Consider the following 26,778-nt stretch of genomic DNA (forward strand, 5'->3'; position numbering starts at 1 on the left):
TATTACGCTTTCTTAAAGACCATATTCCAGAACACAGGAACTTCTCCTGATCCTGTTTCCGGTAGATTCGGAGAAAATAAGCGTATATTTACCTATATTTTTCATGTCGTTGTGAAAAGACATCTTTAAATTTCTCCGTTCCGTGGATTTGGCCGCGCATCACAGGCATATAAATAAACACTTCCGTATATCACGAACTGAATATGGTTCCTCGTGTCTGGGACCGAAAATGGCTTCCTACACCATGGACTTAAAATGGCTCCTTCTCTTTATGTACGTTGCCTTGCGACAGTTAATCTATGGCTCTATGCATTCAATCTTGGTGACAGCATGTTGGATTGTCAATTCCTAACACACGTTTACGATTGTTTTTAGTTCATAACTAACCAATGAAAGCGGAAGTGAAAAATTCGGCCTCGGGATGCATTCGGACCCCCTTCCACCTACATATGTTAAAATTTTCAAAGCTTTGCGTGCTGTAGATTTTACTGGGCATCACGCACGCGTAGACAGGCACTTCTTTTTTATTATAGATTACGTGAATTAATTCATTAATTCATTCAACTAATTTCACCGAACTGTGGAGCACGTCATTTCAAATGTCTCCTTCCTTCGGCTTTGACATTTGCCCAGTACTTCCGCATTCGTTCTCGGTGTTATTTCCCTCTCTCCTGTGTCCGTGCCTTTCCTGTTTTAGCGTCGCATTTTCGTAGAAACCATGGCATGATTAAAGAGTTTTCTTGAATGCGGCATGCGCCAGGATGTCAATTTACGTGGGACCTCCATTTCTTCGAGATCTCCTTCTACCTCAGTGAATCAGGTCTCTTTGATTTCTTGCCATGAAAGTAAATTATGATTCAATTATACAATCTTGGTAGGTTCATTCGCGTCACGTGGCCATAAGAGGTGATTCTTCTTTCCTGGCTGGTGTCGGTTAGCTTCCGCACATCCGTGTATAGTTCGTGGTTGTGCCGTCTTCTGTATTTTCTTTGACAGCGGCCATGATTTTTCTCAAAATCCTTTTCCTTTGGACTGAAGTCTTCTTCACTGTGAGACGTTTTGCAATGTGTAATACCTTTGGTCGGATAGCACTGCAGTAGTGCATGATCTTCGTAGTGAAGGATATTGATCTTTTGTTGTATAAACCTTCAGTTAGGTGGTATGCATTTCCATTTAGTTCATTCGTGACACGAAGGCTTCTTTCTCGGAGACGTTGGCTTCTATCCATTCTCCCAGGTACCCTGGGGTGAATAAGGACAGATTTGAAGTTTTTAAAACAGTAAATCCAGAAATGAATGTTGCAATGTACTTTCTGATCTTTGAAGTGAAAATTTATATCACATGCTATATCAAGTATCATCCACATAGTATTTCAAAATTTTGAGTAATTTGCCATTAAAGAATGTCTCTCTCCACACCGGGGATGGGAGCCATTAGGGACAGTCATGGTGAAAATTACAAAATCCTATTCCAACACCGGTTGGGGTTTTCAGGGACACAGATACATGTAAGAAAAAACAAAACCCATTAACATATACAATGCAGGACACAATTATCACTTAAAACTATGTCTGCCTCGCCTAAAAGTTGGTTCCTTCATTATTTGAACCACTTGCTCTTGGTCAAATTCACACAAATCTTTCACACTTGGAAAATATACATATTTTCATCCTTGGAGGCAGAGATGTAGTGGAAGGTATACGCGGGTATACGTGTGTGCCGTCTGGTTAACTCCACTCGTTATAGTATGCCTTCTGATTTTCTGTGTATACTTTCTTACTTTGGTTTCTTTTCTTTTTAATTTCGCCATTCAGTCAGTGAGTTTTAACTCTCCAGCTACGCTCGAATTCTTAAACATCGAAGGTTCAGCTTGATGAATAACATAATCAGTCATCATTTATTTAAAGTCACCACTCTTCGTTGCTTACGTCCCCAGCCTTATGTTCATTCATTCAAATGTCTCACGAGGTGACCGAATTAAACCCGAGATGTATATGGATACGTGGCTGAAAAATACACCAATTCAACAGTTTGTTCCAGTGAAAAGTGTGATCGCAAATGAAAAGAGGCATATTGGACTGTTTATAGCTGGAAGTAGTTCCGTAGAAAACTACTGTGTAAGCAAATTAAAATTTTCGAACTAGTGTATTCGGATATGAATTTCTTCTTCGTCATCATAAAATGTCTACCACATGCCTGATTTATTTTATTTATTTATACGTTTGTTGTAATTAGTTGAAAACTACTAATTTTAAACGTCAGGGTGGTCTTGCACCCGGGATTTCTCGTGCCCTATCTTAGAGTATACCGTGCGAGAATTTTAGAACTACAACCCTCAACAAGACTCCTCATAAGTCACTCCTTCATGAACAACAAAATTAATTTTCCTACTGAAACATTTCAATGCTTTCAAATTTCACTTTCACCCACTGACCAAAACGTAATGCCAGGAGTCCAGTTTCTTCAGTTTCCTCAGACTGTTGATCAGGGTTTGTCTTTGTGATAACTTCTGTCTGCCCAGTGTTGTATCACGTTCACGTCACTGTTATCATCGCTGTGTTCTTCCGCTTCTCCCACTGACTGTAAGTATGACGCACACACACTTCTGCCAGGAGGAACATTCAGTGCCCTTTTCCTGCTGGCTTTTGTATAGGCTGTCATTACCACTCCATATTTACTTCTTTGGGAACTCTGTTAGGCTGTCATTGGCAGAGCTATCTTCCCCATCATGTACATCTGACAACTTTTCAAGCATACTGTTTAAGTTAAAAGTAGGCCTATATGTGCCTGTTTTTCAAAAACTAGAGCAAATGTCTGCTTCTTGTTGATAATGATGCTTGTTGTTTAAATGGCCTAACATCTAAGGCCATCGGCCCAATGTCTGTTACTATGGTTGGAGATAACGTGTCAAGAGTTTCTTTCAGCAGACGAAGAAAATACTTCTTATTAATTCCGAAGCATTTGTTGTGGATTGTCCAGATTTCCAGGACTTTGTGCCACGCCATTTCAATGGTCTAAATAGTGTAAAAAAATAGGTTGTTTAATGTGTGTGGAATTTAGTGATGGAAAGGTGAACTCAATGCCATTTCCTTTACACAAATCTATGAAAGCTGGAGAAATGTGCGACACCCTCGAGGGTCACTTTTATATTTCCAAATCATGTTGTCTCTTTTCACTCCTTAAAGTAAAAGAAAATGGCATCATAAGATAGAATGTTTGATCACTTTTATTAACACAACAATTTTGCTATGGATATGCGACCTTATATCTTAGAAAAGTGACAGTAATTACCTGTCAACTTTAAAAATGTTTGTGTCAACGAGTTACCGTACCGATGTACGAAAGAAGTTTTTACGCCAACATAATCTTGAAAACAGCTGATCAACATCGCAGGTGTCTCAAATTGTGAACATAATCAGGTAGGCTGTGAAAAGCTACTCACCAGGATTCTAAAACACAGATGTCACTGGTATATCTCAATTACTTTCATGTTAGTATCAAAGGAATACCTTTTCTGAAACTGTTACCCCTATTTACCTTTCGTCCCTATTCACCCCAGTTTACAACTTGTCTACTCGTTTGTATTATTCATTGTCCCAAGCCGTTTTGATATCCGTTATGAACACTGTTTTATCATAGGACATCTGGAGGCCCGCCTTCTCTACTTGTGCCCTAACCTGGTTAATTTGTTTTGTGTCTAGGAGTCATAAAATAATAATTATATTATTATTCATTTTTATTAATGCTATATTATCATTCCCTGGTTACTTGTACTGTACAAAATAATTGAAGACTGTTGTTTCTCCCCTTACAGATCAAATGGCTCCTACATTCAAGGAACGTCACATCAGCAATGGAGAGAGGCTCTCCCATCCTCCAGAAGGCGAGGAGATAGTAATAACTGGTATAAGTGGTGTTTATCCCCAGTGTAATAGCATCCACGAGCTGAGGGACAAACTACTCAACAAGGAAGACATGATCGTTAACAAGAAATTCATTAACAGTAAGTTTCATTCTCCATATAAATACAATTATATCTACAGGGTATATCTAAATTATACAGAAAAAGTCAGGGATGCTCTTCGTGTTATGTACGAGAACGATGGTGCAATCAAATTGTCGGAGAAAAGTTTCCTTTTCCAGAAAATGAAGTTACTTCCAGCCGCGCGATTCATGTTGATGAACTCACCGTATTTGCTATGCCAGGCCACAAAGCTCTGCCTGCTGCTGTGCTTCAGGGAAGGGAGGGGAAGTGGAGTGTATGATAGACTGACAGAGAGATAATGCTCCGCGCAAATGCACAAGATTCTTTGTTCGACTCGCGCACGCAAAATCCACAGTTTCTTTAGTAGGCAGCCATAATTGCAAACAAGACATGAGATTGGTGAGCTTATAACTATCCTGAAGTTCGTTTTATTCAATAATTACTTTCTTTTCACATATGGTTTATCAGCTTCGGGTATACTGGCAGAAATATAAATGGATCACTTAGAAAAGACAAAAATTCTCAATAATTTTAAAGGAAACTTTTTCTGTGCGAGATTTTTTGACGACGTTTTAGCTATGCTGGATGAAAGGGAAACGAATAGTGAATCAATCTTAGAGATTTTGAATGAGATATGCCCACATATTAAATTTACACTAGAATCAGAAATCAACAACTCGATCAAATTTTAGATTTAAATTTAACTAGACACAACAACAAATTTTTCTTTCAAAATATTCCGGAAACCGGCACAAATTATCAAGACTGTTAAATATGACTCGCTTCATTCTGGAGCCCAAAAAGGAGCGGCATTTTCTAGCTTAATCTACAGAGCCTTCATTATCCCAATGTCTCAAGAAAGTTTTAATAAGGAAATGGGCATACTTTATACCAAGCTGACAGAAATTATTTCAAAGGTAGTTTTGTACACGTACTTGTCAATAAAACTGAAAACAAACCTTCTAACAGGCTACTAAAAGGTTCCAAAAAGAAAGAAAATTATGTCGCGTTCACCTATAAGCATAAGAATAATAAAATCTATTAAATTACGAACATCTTAAAAAATTAACATAGCTTTCAGAACAGCTGATAACAATTCCACTATTCTTTACAATCATTAAAGCATTCACAGTAACAATAATAAATACATGAACTCAGGAGTATACAAACTAAATTGCTTAGAATGCTAAGCCAGTTATATAGTCCAAACAGGACGTAATTTTCTTATTCGTTACCAGGAACACACTAACGTCAAAAAGTGCAATAGATATTTTGCCACGTGCTCCCACATGTCGGACTCAAACCATTCATTTTATACAACAGAACAAGATATTTCCATCCTTTCAGCGTCTAATAAAAGTACCATACTCAATATTTACGAAAATGTCTTCATCGACATAGACCAAATAACAAACCCCAACGGTATACCGAATGAAATATAAGAGAATCTCAAAACCCTTCCCGAAGAAATAATAATGAATACATTCTTTAAAGAATATCCAACGAGAATACAAGTCTTCACCCACTCACCATTTCCCTCGAACCCTCAAGCCTTCCCCCACGTGGCTGCAACCTCCAGCCAACAATGACAACAATCCGTACACAGCACACGACTTGTGTGCCAAGTCACGTAACGACAGGCAAGGAATGTAAGTACTTAGATGTGCGTTATACACTCTTTCTTACCATTCGATCTTGTTTATGTTTGCTCAATTTCTTAATAACCTTTTTTTCATTCTAAACTACACCACAATTGAAACCATACGACCCAAACCCGGATTTTCAACTAATAACGGCACCACATGAAAAGTTCCCCCTGCGTTAACAGCCTAATTTTACCACACACTGTTTATTATCCATTAAACCATTAATGGAACACATTTTATGATCAGCGGCATGACTGCTATGTGTGAACCTATGTGTGAACAAACGTAAGATTCTATACTTGATCAACGATGATATATTTATAACCTATTAACCCATTAATGGAACACACTTTATAAATAGCAGCATAGAACCAAGATTGAACTGCAATTGCTGGTCATGCAAAAGTTAAGAATGAGAAAAGCCTTACAAAGAATATCTTCCGGAAGTTGAATGAAAGTACTTTCCTACAATGTTCAGACAAACTCATTCACTTTAATAATAGAATAAAGGCGGTTGATCTGGATTCTGCTGCTACTGTACCAGAGAATATAATTCGATCATCTATCACCACAATAACAACACGAAAATCACAAAAATGGTTGCTCACCGGGGCATTCTATAACCAATAAATAAATAATAAAACCTGCTACTTACAAAGAAAAAGAGTCCTGGAAGTCCTCCACGTAGCAAAAGCCAGTAATAATCAAGAAGCCATAACTGCTTATAGTCGCCTCAGAAAGGTATATAAGAATTTACTCAGGAAGCCTTGAAATGATTTCACCGAACTTAAAACGGCCAGGATGGTAGAAGGGGTACGGAGAAACTCTTGCTTGGCACTAAGACCCAGGAAAACCCAAACTGCTGGTAACATGGATATGTCCATTTGGGAGGAGCAATTTACCTTCATCTTAACTCAGAAAGGATCAATGACAGCATACCAAAAGGAAAGAATCAAAACTGACGGCATCATTATCTGCTTGTTCACAGTGGAGGAGGTTCGGAATGTTGTGTCTAGTTTGAAAAACGGGAAGCATCCGGACCAGACGGTATCTTTAATCAGCATATCAAGACAGCAGTTAACATATAACTTCCAGCATTTACGGACCTAATGAATCCATGTCTGGGATCAGGGTACATCCCAATATCATGGAGAACTTAAACAATAGAGGTGATCCACAAAGGAAAAGGAGATACGTGTAACCCTAATTCCTTCATAGGGATCGCCCTAGAAAATAATCTATTAAGGATACCAATTTTGCGACAAAACGTCTCACCGAAGAAATTGGCGATAATATTTGGTTTTAGAAGAGGACGAAACACGCTGCGGGCAATTGGAAATATCAAATATGACATAGGGAATGCCCTTAGAACTCCCCAAGGAGAACTCCATGCAGTATTCGTAGATTTTTCGGAAGCCTTCGACAACCTAAATAGGACAATCCTCTCCACGAAACTAAATTCTTTAGTAAAAGAAAACAAATCACTCACAGTTTGGATCCACAAGGTATTAAGGAGTAATAACATACAAATTTCCAACAACGTAACAATTTCCAGACAGATCATACTGACGAACGGTGTACTCTAGGGAGACCCCCTCAACCCCGCTGTTCAATGTCCCCGCGCACTATTCTGTTCAGGAAGTTAGAGAAGATTCAAAGGAAACAAAGATATACATCTATGCGAACGATATTGTTGTGGGGTCCCATGACATCATACAGTTATAAAACGCAACCCAAGCTCTGGAGAACCAGGCAGATAACAATGCAAGTTAATGCAGAGAAGACTGAGCTCATGATTTTCAGGAAGGGTGGACGTGTCTTCCCAGATCACAGAATATTTGTCCTCTAAAAACTGTTAATAGCTTTAAATATCTGGGTATAACCTTACAAAAGACAATGAACTCGTTCCGTACCCGTATAAAACAGCGAGCGACAGCAGCTACAAAGGCTATATTTGATACCAGAGCCATTACCAGATCGTCCATGAGATCCGCCATGGCAGCCTTCGACGTCAAAATCGTTCCAGTACTCAAGTATAGCATAGAAGTAATTTGAGATAAACTTTGGAGATCTTCGAACAATGGAATGGGGAAAAAGGGAGATACTGAACGCTGTTCTTGGTGTATCTACAGTAAATATACCCGCTCAAGATTAGTATATGAGCTCGCCCGGGAGCCCTTCTTAATGGAGAACTTAAGATTCGGTTTTGTTTTGCCTTCTACGACCAACTGCCGGTGGGTTATGGAAGAAATGACATTGTGAATAAGAAAAATATGGATATAGTCCTACTCGACCGAGTTCATAATGAACAGAGCATGGATGAACGCGAATCAGGACTTACGTCCCTTTGTGACCTCTTTGGCTGTGCATGCCTTCCAACATAAAATGTGCAAGACTAAATTTTACCATGATCCAAACTCGACGTGTGTCTGTGAGCTGCGTAACATTGTGAACGTTACCACGTTCTTAAGTGTGTGAATCAGGAAAAACATATCATAGACTACTGCATGAGCTAGTACATCTTTATCTTTTGCACATTATTTATTTATTTAATAGAGATGTGTACTTGTAATTTTATTTTGCACAAACTGTGCGCATTAATAAATCAATTAAAGAAAATTGTATTTAAGAAACTAAGCTATTTATTAATAAACAAAAGGGACAAATCAGCTAAAGAAAATTCCTCTTTGCATAGCAATGGCATACCATCAGTTTCTCGTGTCATCCTCTACAATCAATCAGAGCCTACATTCATACAAGTCTAATGTCATTAAATAAACACTTCACATGATATGTAGGTTTCAAATATTTTCCAGGACAAGGAGCTCCTAAAGATCTGGCCTAAACGTGTGCACCACACTAATTCCAAAAATTGAAGTACTACTGTACTCATCCCTTACCTTCTTAACCTTCAAGCTAACCTGACCTTGTCTCAAACATAGCTTCGACTACAAGTCTTGAAGCGTGCCACAGACACAATTAATCAAACAATTGTACTCTAGACCGGGCTCGCCATATACTGCCGTTGAAAACAAGATAAATGCTCCTCTCCACGGCACATATAAAACATAACCACACAACCATACCAAACACACAAGTAAATGAACAGTATGTATGCCACCCGCTATGGTGAGAGACAAAGTAATAGGCAGAACACCAACATAATGTTAAAATAAGTGAAACTAGAAGTCACACAAACATTTAAATAATACTCTGGAGCCATATATGGAACGTTAAAATATCAACAAGGTCCAAGACATAACCAAACTACCACTGGTAACCAAGCATTAAAAGGAAATAGTAAGAGGTCAACTACAATCATCAAATCAATAAAAATATTATGGACGTCATGGGAATAGGCAAGGACCGCGCTAAATTCAGCCCCCTAGGGGCAGAATGTCGGAACAGCTTTGCCCGGCTTTTTGGCTTGAAGAGACGTGCATTTCACGACTTTGAGAAGTATAACATAGGCAACGATTTAGGTTATCCCCGCGTGGTTATATTACATGAGGCAAACCAAAACTTGCCCTAGTCTTCTATCAAAGGTTCTAACATTCCCCCTATTTTTTAATAAAACCGTAAGTACTACGTAAGTAAGACCGTAAGTAAGACCGTAAGTGAGACAAATTGCACGATCAATAAAGACAACTGCGAGAGGATGTGACGAGATTGTTCCACAGTTACTGTTAAAAACTCTAGATGTAATCCTACCAACTCTAACCCATATCATAAATACCTCACTGATAACCGGCATATTCCCTTCCCTTTGGAAATATGCAATTGTTCGCCCACTCCCCAAGACCAACAATCCCGTGGAACCCAAAGACTTTCGATCCATTTGCATTTTACCATTTCTGTCAAAAATTTTGGAGAAAATAGTTCACAGACAAATAACCGCTTATTTAAATAACAATATGCTTCTTGACAAATACCAGTCTGGTTTTAGAAGCAATCATAGCACAACTACTGCACTGCTTAAAGTTACAAACGACATAGGAGTAGCTATGGATAAGGGAGAAATTACTGTTTTAACTCTTCTAGACCTTAGTAAGGCCTTCGACTGCGTTGACACGGACATACTAATAGCAAAATTACGTGCTCTTAATTTCTCACAAAGCACACTATCCTGGATGTATTCCTATCTCTCTGATCGCCGGCAGTGTGTATCTACAGGTGAAAATTTCTCTTCATGGCAAGCTGTAGAGACTGGAATACAACAGGGGTCAGTGCTAGCGCCACTCCTATTTTCGATCTTCATTTCAGGACTAACACAAGTAATTAAACATTGTCAATATCATGTGTACGCAGATATATACCGATATATACACATGCACATCCTCGTGACTTACCGACTGCAATAAATAATATGAACGACGACCTAGGAAGAATATGTAGGTGGACCGATGACCATGCACTAAAAATCAATGCCCAAAAATCGCAGTGTATTCTTTTAGCTACCCAAAAAACCCACGCACGGCTTACAGACATCCATACGCACTCAGTAACATTAAGAGGCACTCAGTTAAAATTCAAAGACACAGTTAAAACTTAGGGATGATAATGGATAAAAACCTTAGTTGGAACGATCATGTAACAGGTATATGTCAGCGAGTGTTTTATTCCCTACATTCCCTTAAAAAACTCAGAGATTTACTCTCCCAAAATGTAAGAAAACTGCTTATCCAAAGTATGGTAATGCCAATATTCGACTACTGTGATGTAGTATACAGTAACCTGAATGCCTCACTTTCCATCAAGCTCCAAAAGGCACATAACGCATGCGTTCGATTTATTTCAGATATACCAAGGTTTAGCCATATTTCTCCCGCATTTGCTAGGCTTTCATGGCTACGCTTAAGAGAGCGACGAAATTTACACACTCTTTCCCTGTTACATCGTATACTGAACCTTAACACACCTGAATACCTTGCCACACAATTCCATTACCTAGCATCACCTTCTAGTATTCCTACCAGATCATCGTCCACCGCACTACTAAGCATTCCCATTCACCGCTCAACTGGCTACAGTAGATCATTTATAGTCGCCGCCAGCCGAATTTGGAATTCCCTACCTGCTGAAATTAGAAGCGTGTCAAACCACCTCCGCTTTAAGAAACTCTGTCAAACCTGGTTAATAAATAATAATGATTTCTTATAACATAGTAGGATTAGATCATAGCTAAGTATTAGATTAATTAAAACATTTAATTGCTACCTTAAGATATTAAACTGTAGATAATTTAGTGTATATTTAACTCTTCATGTAGGTGTATGTATGGTCGGACAGAATAGCAGGCTTCATAGCCCGAGTCCCGCCATATAAAACAAGACAATAAATAAATAAATAAATAAATAAATAAATAAATAAATAAATAAATAAATAAATAAATAAATAAATAAATAAATAAATAAATAAATAAATAAATAAATAAATAAATAAATAAATAAATAAATAAATAAATAAGTACCCTTGCAGTTACAGAATTTCTACATTACTCTTTGAAGTCTTTTAAAAATATCTCCCTCGACCCGCAGAGGAGTCACCGAGTATAGCGATAGATTCACATATCACCTGCCTACTCAGTCCACCAGTCAGCAGTCACACGGTAAGATCACAAGTCCATTCACACACATAAGAAGACACTCGCTGATTTTCTTTTTTTGCTGTGGTAGAGTAAATGGAGAGTCCCAGGGCGAAAACTATGCCATTTTACTCATCCTTTTCCGAGAATGACTAATGAGTCGGTAAATCTCTGCTCACTTACACTTTTGGGGGAAAAGCGACCTAACTGTAGGCTAGAATAGCCTGTTGGCCAGACGAGAAACTCCCTCATCGCTACTTTGGAAAATTTCTTATGTAAGTTAGTGACTGTGGGAGAGGGGCTACCTCCTTCAGAAACAGGTCTTTCCAGGGTCGTAATTTTGATGTTTAGGTAATAATTAGTGAATGGCGTGTTTTAATTTGGAAAAGACCGAAAGGGGTACTTAATCCAGGCCATAAGTGAGCCAAGGGTCCCGATATTTAAGTCGTGTGGTGGGTTTCTTGGTTCTTATGACCTATTTAAGCATGGGGACTCCTTGGTCGTTGGACTGTGTTGTATTTATTGAACATAACAGGCGAATTAGCCCCAATACATGTTCACAAGGGCAGCTGACAACAAAATAGGAAAGCAGAAATACAAAATTCCTGGGCATGCCATGAGATTCATTGGATACCCCAGAAACGTGACACTCCCAAGGGAGGGCCACCACAGCAGTCATCCTCAGTCCCTACATGTCACGCCAATCGTCTACACTTAATAGTAAGAAACAAATTAAATGAACATTAAGGGATAATAAAATAAAAGCAAGAACTAATATTAAGGGCAATCTACCGCTACTGCCCGGCCGTGTCATCACCCTTGGTGAGAAGAAGCCGCCCTCCCGATGGCGACACGACCGGCCCTATCCGTGAGGCCCTAAGGAAGACCCCAACAACTTTGCCAGATGACAGTGCGTTTCTCTCACCATTCCATTGCTGCTGGCCACGTAAAGCTGGAGCCGCCCTCCTCTTTATCCCACCTATACATTTCTCCCTTCTTTTACATATTTAGGGTGGGCCCGTCCCACCCGCTCTCTTACGGTTATGTCCTGCTCTCCCTTGCCCATCACTCCTTACGATCCCCTACTATGTGTGAATAGTGAGAAAAACGCACTTGCCTAAATGTATACAACTGAGTATCATGCTGCTAGCTTCCTGCAAATAATAATATTATAATGCTTTTAAATTACTGATGCTACATAACAAACAAGATAAGACAAAGGATAAAAAAGGAGCAAGCTGTCGCAACCATGTAAACCTACTTCTGCATCCTACCCTGTCAGCATGTCCAATGAAATTATTACTACAAGCTGACGTTCCAAATATTTAAAGTGCTGAGTGCCAATTTCCTACTGACCTATTTATGCTATCTACTCCACCTCGTATTTCTCTCAGATATTCCTTTTTCACTGCACATACGAACTTATTCAGGCAGCTGTCGTTTCTCCACTGTTTCGCTACCCATATAATAATTTTCTGCTGATCTTTTTGTCTACACATTTTCTGTTGCTTAGTATTTAGAAATTTTGCTCTTAGTTTCTCTGTTCCTATACAATCACAAAGTAAATGTAAATCATCATTCTTAGCCTTGCATAGTATACACTGAGAGTTCTCTTTGCTTCTGATCCATCCTTTGTTTCTATGCAGCCCCATCAACCACCATAATAACCCACCCTTAACTCTTCCATCGCCAAATCTTATACTTAAGTTGGAGATATGATAGACCTTATAGAATAAGCTGAGCGAGTGCCTTTCTCTACATTCTTCCAAACAATTCTGCATCTGAATATCCTTAATTCTCATTATCAGGGCCCTCTGCATTCTGCTATTTTTCCCCTTACATCCCTCTCGCCAGATATATCCCGTACCCGATTCCTCAACATAAATTTTGATTTTTGCTAAAAAAACTCTCATCATACATTCCTTCCAGTTCATAACTATATACTTCCTGCATCAGAAAATCGCCGCCTCCCCGTCTTAGTCTGGACCAATAATTTAATACCCTTTTAACACAGTTTAACTCGATAAATTCTCCGCATAAGATTAATGCCCCTACATTGGCTGTACATTGCGGTAGCATCATAACAGACTTACTGAATTTATATATTACTTGATTCAGGCCGACCCTTTTCTTTTATAATCCCCACAATTCAACCCCATATAAAGCTCTGCTCAGGACCAGAGATTTTAGTAATAGCCTGAGTATTTTATAGCGTACTCCTGGGCATTTGGCTACTAGAATTTTTATTGCTGCGAGGGCTGCAATCCCTCTGAGTTTGCATCTCTTGATGTGGTCTTCCCACCGTCCTTTTTTATTCAGTAACATCCCCAGATATTCTAATCTATCTACTTCCTCTATTCTTGCCCCCTGTAGCCACCATTCCTTCACTTTTTTACCCTCCTTCTCTTACTTACAATCATCACCTTCGTTTTATTGTAGTTAATTTTCAACGACCATTTATTTGCGTAATCTACTAATTTATCCAGACTTTTCTTCAATCCACCCCTACTCAACGTCATTAGCAAAATAACATAAGCGAAAATCAGGTCTGGGATCTCCATGTTACCCACCGCTGGTACAGCCCACCTTGCCCCACCGTGTTCGTTCAGTATGTCATTTATAAATAATATAAATAATATGGGCGATAGTTTGCATCCTTGTTTGAGTCCCAGCTTACACTCTATTGGTTTACATATTACATTGTCCTCTAGTTTGACGCTACTGTATACTCTGTGATACAGTGCCTCTATCGCACGTATCATTTTCCTAGAAACTTCCAGCCTCCCTAATTTTTCTATTAACGCCCTTCTGCTTACTGTATCAAACGCTTTCTCAAAATCGACCGCTGCCAAAAATATGCTGCCACTTCCCCGCACTGTGTATTTCTCGGCTAGCATTTTTACAGTCATGATATTATCTATTGTTTGTCTCCCCCTCATAAATCCTCCCTGGTATTTAGAGATTATACCATTATTTTCTGCCCAGTCCCTTAATCTATTGGTCGTTGGGCTGAATAAGGAGTATCTTGGACTTCGCCATCTTAGCTTTCTTTCCGGACCTGATATCCAATAGTGGGAATATGAAGTTGTCTTCGTATCTCCCTCTTCGATTTCAACAATGGGGCTTTTGTCATTCTGCGTAAAATTTTGTATTTAAATATTTGAATTTTCTTCTTTGGAGTTTAGGAATACATCCCCAGGCTGCTGCGGGTGCGTTTTCATTCCTCCCTTAAGTGAGTTGGGCCACTTAGAAAGTGTCAATTTTTCTCTGGCCAGGGGAAGAGGTGGCGTTGGAGATGTTTACTATTTGGAGATGGGAATTGAAGGAGATTGTTTTTTGAAGTGAGAAAATGGGCCTTTTGGCTAAGGGGGAGATTTTAATTTTTGGTGATTTTTATCAGCTTGATTTTGATTTCTTGGGGATTAGCCCCAGGAAATAAGCTGCTCTTTTATAGTTAGCTGCTGGCCGCTGATTGGAAACAGTTAGCTTAACTATCATGGAAGGGATACAAACTCAGAAAATTAAATGTATTATGCTTAAATCAAGGTCCGCAGAGTAGGATTAGATGGTGCGCAGCATAGGTGCAAGAGATGTGGTCTAAATACTGGGAGCACTGTACCTCGGAGGCATAATATACTATGTCAAAAAATAGAATTTTACATATTTCCCCATTTTCATGCCAGGCAAATGCTGGAGCTGTACCTTAATTCAGGACACGGCCCTTTCATTCCCATTCCTAGGCCTTTCGTACCCCATCGTTGCTATCAGACCTATCTGTATCGGTGCGACGTAAAGAAAATAGTTAAAAAAATAGAATTGCTCAGGAGAGCAGTTTAAAGTACTCAGCTATTTATTATTGAAAATATTTGAATTAAAAACACATTGGTTTTAGTGTGAAGTTCATGATTTTCATTCAGAATATTTTCAAATTGATAAACTACCTGAAAATATAATTATATAATTATAATTATATTTTAGTTAATTTGTTTCTTTTTCAAGTATAATTCCGTTACCCTATGTTTTCTTTTTAGGTAGTTTATAAATGTATAAGCAAAATTAGTTTGAGATGACTGACGAAAGTAACAGTTAAAAAATATGTAATTTACGGCGTATGAAACAATACACAATTATCTAATAACACGAATAATAATCATAATAATCATCCACATCAACAGAGCAAAAATATTCCTCTAGTGATGGAAAACGGCACAATGTTTCAGGTGTCTTTTTCTTCCTCTTCTCATTTGTTTATCGGACTGCGATTCACCCAGCCACTATTCGTTGTGATAAGAAATACCATACCTATGAAGGATGATGCGAAAAATTTGGAAAAATAATAATCATAGTGATCAAAATGGAGTAGTCAAATCCATGAAAGAAAGGAATCCGTTAAACACTAATAGGTCAGATCGACAGTATTTTCCACGACAACGAAAGGATATGTCTATATATATTCCGGATTTGTAGATGAGAAAAATACATCAAATTTCAATGTTGATACCCGACAAAATCAAAGACAGGACTTCAGCAATACGAGGGGTCGGAGATAGAATTAAGCATCATAATTGAGTAGGCAGAGGAAACTGTTTTTGTAGAAGCGGTGTTAAGATACGCTTGCGGATCGGATCAAATAAGGGGCATTCTTGTTAAATGACCTCCCACAATTTCTATAAGTAGTAGGATTGGAATTCACTCGATCAAAAATTACTTTGTTAGACCAGGCACTTTTCACTTAATACGCGTAGCACTGTTGAATATTGAGAATGATTGAGTGCCTAATTAATAAGTCAGTTAATGTTTAATTGTAATTACTCACTCAAGAAAATGTGAAATACACTTATATCACCTGAGTTCTTTTTATAAGAGTAGTTGAAGCACGGCTCCGCAGCTCGATGACTGGAACTTTTGCAGCGAACAGCCTGGAGTCGAACTTAGCACCAGCAGAGTGAACCACGTTCTATCCCACGAAGTTACCACGTCTTAATTCCACGAAGTTACCACGAATAATCCCTCGAAGATACTACGAATAATCCCTCGAAGTTGCTTGTCCTACGCTGGATACGACGTTCAAAGTAGTGTGAGATTAAGATACATCGCCGAGATTTCCGGTGTTTTAAAACGAAATGTAGAAACACGGGAAAGTCCAATTGGCACTATATTGCGCGATGTGGCACTGTCAGTTCTTAATAATGAGTTACATTCCATACAGAGATAAGTTTAAATGCGCAGTTTGTACTTGCACTTTTATAAAATGGCAGTGAATATGTGACTTGAAATAGCACAGTCTATGTCACAGTTCGAACTACACATCAAGTTTCTGTGGTAATAAAATGAGATCACTTCTGAAGTCGAAAGCACAGTCTTTCACTACACGGTTGGTATGACATGAAATTAGACATTAGCACAGTTCATAATATCCACAAATTACAGTATGTAGTAAATTCAGCATTAGAACGAGTGTCACAGTCCATTAAATTCACAAGTAAATGCAATTAACACAACTTCTACAACAGGCTCTATAATTCTGACATTCACTGCTTAAGTGGATTTTATTTGTGAGTTTTCATGATAAGGGTTCGTATTACCTAATATCACCAACATGTCCTTAATATTCAGCCCTTTTCTCACGACACTAGTCGAATATTCAAGAAAATACGTGAAAATTGACTACACTCAGTCCTATCAATCTCTGAATATTCGATTGGGATAATACTTAAAATAGTTCATAATCGTAATTATAGACGAGAAACATGTCTCAGAACTCATGAAGTTGTCACTAGTTGAAAGTTTAATTTATCACGCACATTTTCCCAATATGATTATTACCGTACCTGATCGCAACAGAGTTCAAATATGCGTCGAACTAACAAAGTGGATAAGGCTGTCAACTTGGCAAATTTAACACTTGTATTCTAAGTTCTACCTAAATACACAGTTAATATCACGAGACCACCATTTATTCAAGTAATTCGTAAGTCTTATACGACGAAATTCAATTTTATAACACTTTATAATATTCCACACGTTTACGACGCGGTTGAAGTTTTCCACTCATTAGGATCTCGCACAATGAAATTCAAAGTCTTACAATACGACTTACTCGTTTCTCGCGCAACGCGACGAAGCAGCATGACCTTCAGTCATGATTGAGTTGCACATTTCAACTGACTGTCCCTCTCAAGTCGTTGAGCTACATATACCCCGCTGGAGGCGAATTCACTGTGTCAAATGACAGATGAGTGGTTACGTAGGATAAATTTCTACTTGTCATACCTTCTAAACGAATGGATGGATCGATCTCAAATTTTTGTTGGTATGCATTTGAAATATGGGCTTCACGTTTGTGTATGTCTCATTTTTATGTGTTAAGCTGTTTAGAAGTTACAAAATAATTTCTGGACTTTTCCATAGGGGAGATGAAAAATATGTGGCGTTGACGTCACTTGACCTTGTTCCCCTCTCTCGCTGTCTCCCTCACACTTGCACGAAGCAGTAGAGACTAGAACATTCCTTCGCATAGCTGTTTCCGATGTTATAACTCAGCCGTTCTTTAATGCTTAAAGATTTATAACAATAATGTGCCAGGGCTTATGCATTCCTGGTACAGTATATGAATACGGCTAGATGGATATAACCAAGTTTCACTAAGAAAGATGACGTGGGGTTTATGCGAATTAATAACTCGTGCCTCTTGTTGAGGATACTATAAGCATTCCATGGTAATATTCTCATTACTTAGGTAAGTTATGGATTAAAGGTTGCGTTAGTGTTAATACATCCTCATGTATGCGGTTTAATAGATGAACCCATTTTGAATTGTCCTCTGCCTGCTGCTGCGACATTTTTTCCGAGAATGCTTGGATCATTTCCCCAGAAAGTGCGAGTTTAACTGTTTCCACTAATGGGGACTTTACGTTAGAGGTACTGGCAAGTTCCACGTTAGGATTAATGGTAAAACAGGGTTGTTTCAGAGTCACTGATCTAGTAACTTTGGTGCTACGAGCAGTTCTTTGTAGCCACCGACATCAAATCCGGGGATGCGGTCAACTTTGGGAGAAGATGAGGTGACCACAGCGCTAAATTTATGTTTTCTGGGGGGAGGGATCCGTAGATCTCTGGCTTTTCGTACTGGGCAACGGAGGAAAGTGATGTGGAGCCATCAGTGGCTGGAACCTATTAGTGAAGGGAGTTGAGAAGGAGGTAACTTCCGAACAGGATTTATTTTCTAAAGCCACTTACTTTTTGATTTCTTGCTGCTTTTTGTCTTCCGGACAATTTGACGATCCCGCCTCGTTATCACCCAGACCATAATTGCATTGAAAGCTAGTAGCGGTACAGGTATTTGAATCATGTATTTGCGCACATTTAAAGTACGTGGAGATTTCGCCCGGCAATTTTAGCAGTATAAGTGGCTGGGAAACAAAACGTTGCACTTCTGACCGAACTCTATATAAAGCCACATATTGTGGTAGCACCTGACATTGGAAAGTAATCTTAAAGGTCCCAATCGGTATATATTTAATAACACCATCTTGCGATGACCTTCGATTCATTCGTTTGGCAGCCACTATTGGACCAGATGATTCTGCATATTTGATAATCCCCTCCTCAGTAATGATTTTGTCTACACCCCTAATTAAACCAATTTTATTGAGGCACGATGACGGAATATACACCGATAACTTCTGTTCCTTAAGAATGGGATTGAAAAGAAAAAGGTTGGCCTTCATCCGAGATGTAAACTCATTTTGAATTCTGTTACGCCCATTGCGAGTTCATAAAAAAAGTACCAAGAGGTATCGAATGAAGGTTACCTAGATTTGTATTCGCAGTATCAGCTTCCACAAGAACAATATAAGGACCTGAATGGTTTTCATAATAGAGCTTAGGATTCCTAGAATATATACTGGCCCGTTCCAATTTCTTTGGCAAAGCCTGAGAACCAGACTGCATCTCAAAATCTAAGACAATAATATCCTTCATAATTAAGGTATCGCTATCAATAATCACATTATTATACTCCACTAGAGCATCATCTCCATCACTGGCCTCTGCCATACTACACCGTAGGGTTGGAAACCCTACTCTCTAGTCATACAACACCAACAGGAACAAGATGAAATACAGAACTTACAGTCGTATAACCGAAACGATACCGTGGGTCCTATTCAACTCGACAACTTCTTTGCACCACCGAACTCGTCAAAACTCTTCAATGTCTGGACACAGAATGGAGAAATCATTATATCATCGGGACTAAACAGTAGGGCCAACATAGAAAGAGCCACTAAACTCCATAAGGCGTAGACTAACGTGAAACTACTATAGTAAGAGAGCCATATCACGTAATGCAAAATTACGACATTACAAGACAGTTGTTTTGCCGAAAGCTTTTTACGCCCCAAAAACAATATCTCTTGGGGGTCACTCTAAAATTATAGAAATTGAAAAGCAAGAAAAGAAAATTCTCCGGAAGATTATTGGTCCCATGGGAGAAAATAGATTGTGGGTTAAGAGAACAGCGGACTTCTGCTCATTAACTGACAGGTTCACTGATGCCGTACGCAAGAGATGCCTGAAATTCTATGGCCATATCTATAGAGTGGACAGTGACAGACTCACCAAAATATTATTTAAAGTAATCAACTCAAAGAAGGTCAAAATAAACTGCCTAGAAGAAACTAAGGTGGACCTCCAAGAAATGAATATTATGGACTACATCATAGAAGATCGTGGAGCCTTTAGTACAATAGTAGCCAAGCACAAATTCGTGGAGAAACTGGTAGCAAGTGGTCCACAGAACGCAAGATGCAACACAATGCATTCATGAAGAGATTTTTTGAGGATAAGAAGGCGAAAACCATCAAGCCAACGAACAATTGTAAACGCATAATGGGCATAAAGAAGAAAGAATAATAATAATATTGGCTATACGTTTACCTCTTTCGGAGACGCCGAGATGCCGGAATTTAGGATTTTTGAAAAACATTTTACGTAGGTACCAGTAAATATACCGACACGAGGCTGGCGTATTTGAGCACCTTCAAATATCACCGGACTGAGCCAGGGTCGAACCTGCCAAGTTGGGGTCAGAAGGCCAGCGCCTCAACACAATTATATGAACATAACTAAACATTTACATATTCTTTTGGAAGAAACTATGTTAGTGAAAGTTCCTATCACAACCAAATAAGATTCATGTATGTGGGGCTATGCCCTTTCTCCATTCAGCATGCATAAATTGTACCTGCAATTGGTGGGAAAAAAAATAATAATAATAATAATAATAATAATAATAATAAAGCAACAGCCCATTATAAACATTTTAAATCACCAACATCATAATTATCGCCGCCTAGTTCCTATTAGAATTGTTATGTCTCAAGGTTTTATAAAATGTAAAACAAAAATCGAAGGTACATATGGCAGTAATGTTATTAAGCCATCGCAGCATATTCTCAGATAACCCTTCCTGAACTCACTGTCAAAACGATATTCTGAAAAATGTAGTTCGTATGCTTTTCTGCGTAACTTAGAAGTGCATCGCTTGGAAAATGAGAACTGGCTGTTTATCTCCGGATGGTGCTCATAGAAATGCAGTTGTATAATAATACATGTCCACATAATGTTGCATGCCACTGAACAACATGAGACATAGTGTTATTTTAACGCGGGAAATATTTGTTATTATATGCCTCTGGACATAGTGATGTATACGACTCGAAAGAGCGAAATACAGAAGTTAAACTTGTCGTAAAAAGTGAATTTGACCAAAATTGGACATAGTGTCTTATGCCTTTGAGGTACATAAATTCTTCTTTATCAATCAGCTAGAAGCTCACACCGATCGGTAGTACAGATGTTACATTTTTCAAATTTCACAATAAAGTCTATTACAGTATAGAATCTAAACATGAAACAGCAAACTAATAATGATAGTAATACTATTTCAATATGAGTTCATATGCGTCATTTATGTGCAGAGTAGCTGAGTGGACCTCATACCAGTCCTCAGTTCTAGGTAAAATTCCCTGACTTGGCCGGGATTCAAACCCGGGGCCTCCGGCATGCTACGGCTTAGTTGAGTTGGGTTGTGAACAATGTGAAAAATATATTCTTTGTCGAGTATCTTACTAATTAAAATGTGTACTGAAATTGCTATGACTTTAATTAGTTATTATCTTGCTCATGAAAATGCTCAATAAATATTAAAAAATTCCTCAAAGGGACTTTTTTGATATGTTGTACATTTCTTTACTAGAGGTGAATGTATGTTTACCCAGTTGTGCTTCTTCTTAAGAGAATAAGGACCACCACCCTCACCATTACTATTAAAAGAATGGGTGCCCAGTTGTAGTTCCCTTTAAAACAATAATCACCACCACCACCACCACCACCACCAACATATCAACACACCCACCCCCCGCCGCACAGTAACTCTGAACTTCAGAGTGTGGGTTGGCGATCACGGGTCCCCCAGATATCTTTAGCATTGCTTCCATCTTCTTATGCCAAACTCCACATTATCATCTTTCATATTCGACTTACCTTGATCAACTCTTGTTCTCTCTTTAACCCAGGCCTTGGAAGTCTTCCACTTTGTAGTCCGTTGGTTTTACTTACCCAATATCATCATTATGTCTCCTATGGTTAAATTTAACAAGGGATTTTTATATTAGAAATCGACTTTCAACCTATTAGGTCGTGTACGTAACACGACCTAATAGGTTGAAAGTAGATTTCGATTACAATGCGATCGTGAATTCAGTATTCATTCATTTTTATATTATTGTGTTCCTGTTACAGAATCAACAGAATCGCCCGTCCGCGAGGGAAAATTAAAACAGGCTGATAAATTCGATTCAGATTTCTTCAAACTACAAAGCAAAGAAGCGAACTGCATGGATCCCACTGCTCGAATCTTGCTGGAGAAAGTTTACGAAACTATTGTGGATGCAGGTAAAATAATCGATATATTAATGTTAAATATGATCCAGATCAGGCAGCCACAACGCAATGCCCTATGACGTTAAAATATAATGCCCTACCGCCTGATGTTATGTACTGTACTGACGACAACATTAGCAGTGCTGGCCCGTTGCATTTGTGGTAGCCTACTTGTTGTTCATATTGAGAGCAAATTAATCTCACACCAATGTTAACATTTAATATACCACGTGTTTATTTCAAAATAATAAATCGAAAATTCTTATTTTTATGTTTTTGTTCTTACTAAGGGAAAACATGCGTTTAGGAAAGGTAGAAGTCCGGCTCCATGGCTAAATGATTGGTGTGCTGGCCTATGGTGACAGGGGTCCCGGGTTCGATTCCCCCCAGGGTTGGGAATTTTAACTATAATTGTTTAATTGCACTGGCCTGGGTGTTTGTGTCGTCTCCTGCAGCAATGTCACTACTCAGCTAAGGACCCTGCGGTCGGCAACCCACGCTCGCAAGTTTGGAGCCCCTAGCACCGCATTTAGCCGCCTCTTATAACAGACAAGTGATATCGTGGGTACCCCACACCACAGGAAGAACCAATGGATGAGGATGATTTCTAGGAGGATAATGGACTTGATCATAGAAGGTAAGAGACGTAGGGTAAGACCAAGACAATAATGATTTGAGTTTTTCAGGGATTTAAATGGTCAGATCCACCCACGATATCGCTTGTCTGTTATAAGAGGCGCCACTTATTTGTGCTAGGCTATTCACTTTCATCTATTCTATCCGATCTCCCTTGGTCAAATCTTGTTCTTTTCGACCCTGACAGTACTAGGTTTGAATCCTAGGGAGTCTTTCATTTTCATGCCCTTCGTGGCCCTTGATTTCATCAGAAACATATCAACATATTGCTCATATGAACCAAGCCTTGGCGGCTTCCTTCCCTCTTCCTTGACTATCCCTTCTAATCTCCACACCTATCCTGTATAAGGTATATAAGATAGGTTATACGCTTTTGTGTTAGTTTACTGTTAACCGTCAAGCTGTTCACATCGTGGTAAGTCCTCTCGTCCTAAAGCTACTATAGACTACTTTTCTAATCTACACAGCTTTGTATAAGCAGAGAGTAGCAGGCGTCTAGTAGATTTAGTTTGTTTCTTGTAAAGAAGAATCTGTTAGCATAAGATAAAGTCCATCATGGAACAACCTATTTCTAGCTATATTTGCAAAGAGTGTGGGAAAACACTTCCCGCGAGGCTATCACAAGAGACGTAATGCGCTGTCTTGTAGGACAATTCTTCAATGCAAACATTGTAGAAGGGAGTTCAAGAACGCTTACAACGCTTTAGGTGAGGATGTGACGTCATGCGAGGACAATGCTAACCTCGAGGAGGCAAAGGGAATGCAATACGTAGAACATTTTAAATTTAATGAAATATTTATTGTATAAGTACTTACAAACTTAAACAAACTACAGGGAAATGAGGAGTGAGGTAGCTTCCCGTTGTGGATGACGAAGAGGTGGAGGAGGAACCCCTTTGCCTTTTAGCCCTTTAGCCCTAGGAAGAGGAGAAGGGTGCGATGAGGAGGAATCCTTTTGCCCTTTTGCCCTTCTGATAAGACGTGATCCCTGGGTTCCATTCCCTATCAGGCGTGTAGCACGATTTTTTTCGTTTCGGCATTTTGCAGTCCTACACAGAATGAACGTTATCACTTCTAATAGGATAACAAAGTTATGTTATAACAACATTCTATGTTTATCTACATCTCATCATTCTGATTATACTTTTAGCTTTGAGCGACTATCGTTCCTCGAGAACCCTAGTGCAGTTCTCCCCCAGGTTTAGTTCCATAAGAGCCTATGTATACGCAAGAGCCACCTGCGTTAGACTGAAGTTAGAAAGGGCATCCGGTTAGGAGGATGAAACCCGCTAATTAGCCCCAACAAATAAGTAATGTTACGAAAATGTTGAAAACTTCGGAGGTAGGAAGACTTAGGAGAAAGGAGATGAGTTGCTCAGGATTTTATTAGGTGCTGTGTACGCCTATTTACCCCTGTGTCCTAGCACATCTTTCTCCCCGAGTTAGCCCTCCCTTTTAGTTACCCTTGCGACTAGCAGTATACAGTTGATACAATTCTACCCCTCCACCCCACCTCATAGAAGGAGGATCTAAGCCGAGGCCGACGAGAAAGACAGGCCGCGGCGCGCACGTCATACACTGAATGTCACGTGACTTGGCCGGTCTTGCTGTAGAGAATGCATCCCCAGGTTCACGCGAGAGACTATCATAGCGTGGTAAATAAAATACATTTCAGCGTATTTCAACCTACTAAAATAACACTACTGAACTACAGATCAAATGAAACAGTGTCTTTAATCCTTGGTTGAACAAACACTAAAAATCTTACTCAAGTACAGATATGCACACTCAATAATGTTAATGGTTAATGTACAAGTAATCCTATATTCGCAATAACATTCAGGGTGAAACGTAGGCCTACTCTAAGCTATTTACAAGCCTTACATTTGTTCCACTCCATACCTGGCTCCAGCATCATATCTAATACTTAAATTTTGTTAGCTTCCTGGAAGTTGTGTTGGAACCCCCCTATTCAATTAGGAATTAAATTAAATAGAGTGTATCTTACTAGCCTTGGTTGACAAAATCTAAAAATCTTACTGCTGTAAAGATATGCACACTCAGATACGTAAAATGTTGCTAATGAAAGTGGTTTATGTACAATTAAGCCTATATTTACAATAACATTCATGCAAGGAATATCTTATTGAATCCAGGGTGAAAGGTAGGCCTATTGTAAGCTATTTACAAGTCTTACATTTGTTCCACTCCATACCTGGCTTCAGCATGATGTATAATACTTAAATTTTGCTACCTTCCTGGAAGCTATCTGGGCCTATTGTAAGCTATTTACATGTCTTACGTTTGTTCCACTCCATATCTAATAATTAAATTTTGTTATCTTCCTGGAAGTTGTCTTGGAACCACCCTATTCAATTAGAAATTAAATGAAATGGAGTGTATCTTAATAGCCTTGGTTGTCAAAATCTAAAAATCTTACTGCAGTAAAGAGATGCTCACTCAGATGAGTCAAATGTTGCTAATGAAAGCGGTTAATGTACAATTAAGACTATATTTAAAATAACATTCATGTAAGGAATATCGTATTGAATCCAGGATCAAAAGTAGGCCTATTGTAAGCTATTTACAATCTGGTTTCAGCATCAAATTTAATACTTAAATTATGCTCCCTTCCTGAAAGTTATCTTGGAACCACCCTATTCAGTTCTAAATTAAATGAAACATAGTGTCTCCTACTAGCCTTGGATGACAAAAACTGAAAATCTTACTGCAGTAAAGATATGCACACTCAGATAAATCAAATGTTGCTAATGAAACTGGCTAATGCACAATTAAGCCTATATTTAAAATAACATTCATGTAAGGAATATCTTATTGAATCCAGGGTGAAAGGTAGGCCTAGTGTAAGCTATTTACAAGTCTTATATTTGTTCCACTCCTTACCTGGTTTCAGCATCATACCGGTATCTAATACTTAAATTTTCATTTTCATATATCTGTAATTAAATAGGATATGAATGCATTACCTCGAAATCGTCAGCACTGGTGTTGTAATTTATCCAACTCGTGTACTGCAGCCCAACATTGCTGAATGATGTGAACAACGTTGAGGTTATATACACATTTTTGTAAATTAATACTTACTTACACTTCTGCACACAACACTATGAATGTAAGGAACTGTTGCACAACACCAACATGTTCACATAAACACAAAATCTCCGTTATTTCCTTCCATAATTCACAATAAACTAGCAATAACACCGCAAGAACACATGTAATAACCGGCTTCACTCTACCATTGCTGGGACTGGACTTGTCACGTGATTTTAACGGGCCGCGGCCTGTCTCTTTCGTTGGCCTCGATCTAAGCGGAGTGACGTCATCATAGTAGCGAGAACTGTAGTAGCAACACCGCTAACAAGCTTTGACCTGTAGACCCATGGTTCTCTCAAGTCAGGCGTCTTGCATCATAACACATTGTCGGCATTCCTTTACTACACCAGATAGGAAAGTACAGCTTAGCTCACAAAGTCATTCTTTTTCTGCTGAGCTGTACATGTCTCTACATTTACTTCGGGCAACTTGTACGGCCAAAGCTCCCAGATTTGCTACAAAAGGAAGAAGAATCACCTTGTCAGACGTAGGACAGAATAAAAGAGATTGTCTCCTCATCTCTCTCAGAGCCAGCTAGGAAGACACCGAGTGAAAAACATTCCTGGATATCAAAAATACTTTACAACTGATTGAAGAGAGAAGTAGTCTGAAGAAACATGGTATCTAATCCATTCAGGATGAAAATAGGTACAGTATCCTGTGTAGAGAGATACAGCATAATTGTAGGAATGATAAATCACAGTTCATCCACAGCGTTTGCAAGGAAATAGAACAAAACCAGAACCAAAATCAAACAAAGGATCTCTTCAACAAAATCAATAGCATTACTCGTCAATTTAAACCACGCACATGGTGTATAGAAGACGAGAATGGAAGGCTAATTGGAGATAGAAAAGAAGCAC

General features: G+C 38.8%; 1 protein-coding gene across 1 annotated transcript in view; it reads left to right on the forward strand.

Moving 5' to 3' along the window:
- LOC136883438 (fatty acid synthase) overlaps positions 1-26,778 on the forward strand; it is a 560,183-nt gene that overhangs the window by 42,300 nt on the left and 491,105 nt on the right. The window contains exons 2-3 of the mRNA XM_067155718.2: positions 3,815-4,003; positions 22,022-22,174. Of these exons, the coding sequence (XP_067011819.2) occupies positions 3,820-4,003; positions 22,022-22,174 (337 nt within the window). The 5' untranslated portion in view covers positions 3,815-3,819. The remainder of the gene's footprint in view (positions 1-3,814; positions 4,004-22,021; positions 22,175-26,778) is intronic.

Source organism: Anabrus simplex, chromosome 11 (genome assembly GCF_040414725.1).
Source record: "Anabrus simplex isolate iqAnaSimp1 chromosome 11, ASM4041472v1, whole genome shotgun sequence".
In the NCBI taxonomy this organism is placed as follows: Eukaryota; Metazoa; Arthropoda; class Insecta; order Orthoptera; family Tettigoniidae; genus Anabrus; species Anabrus simplex.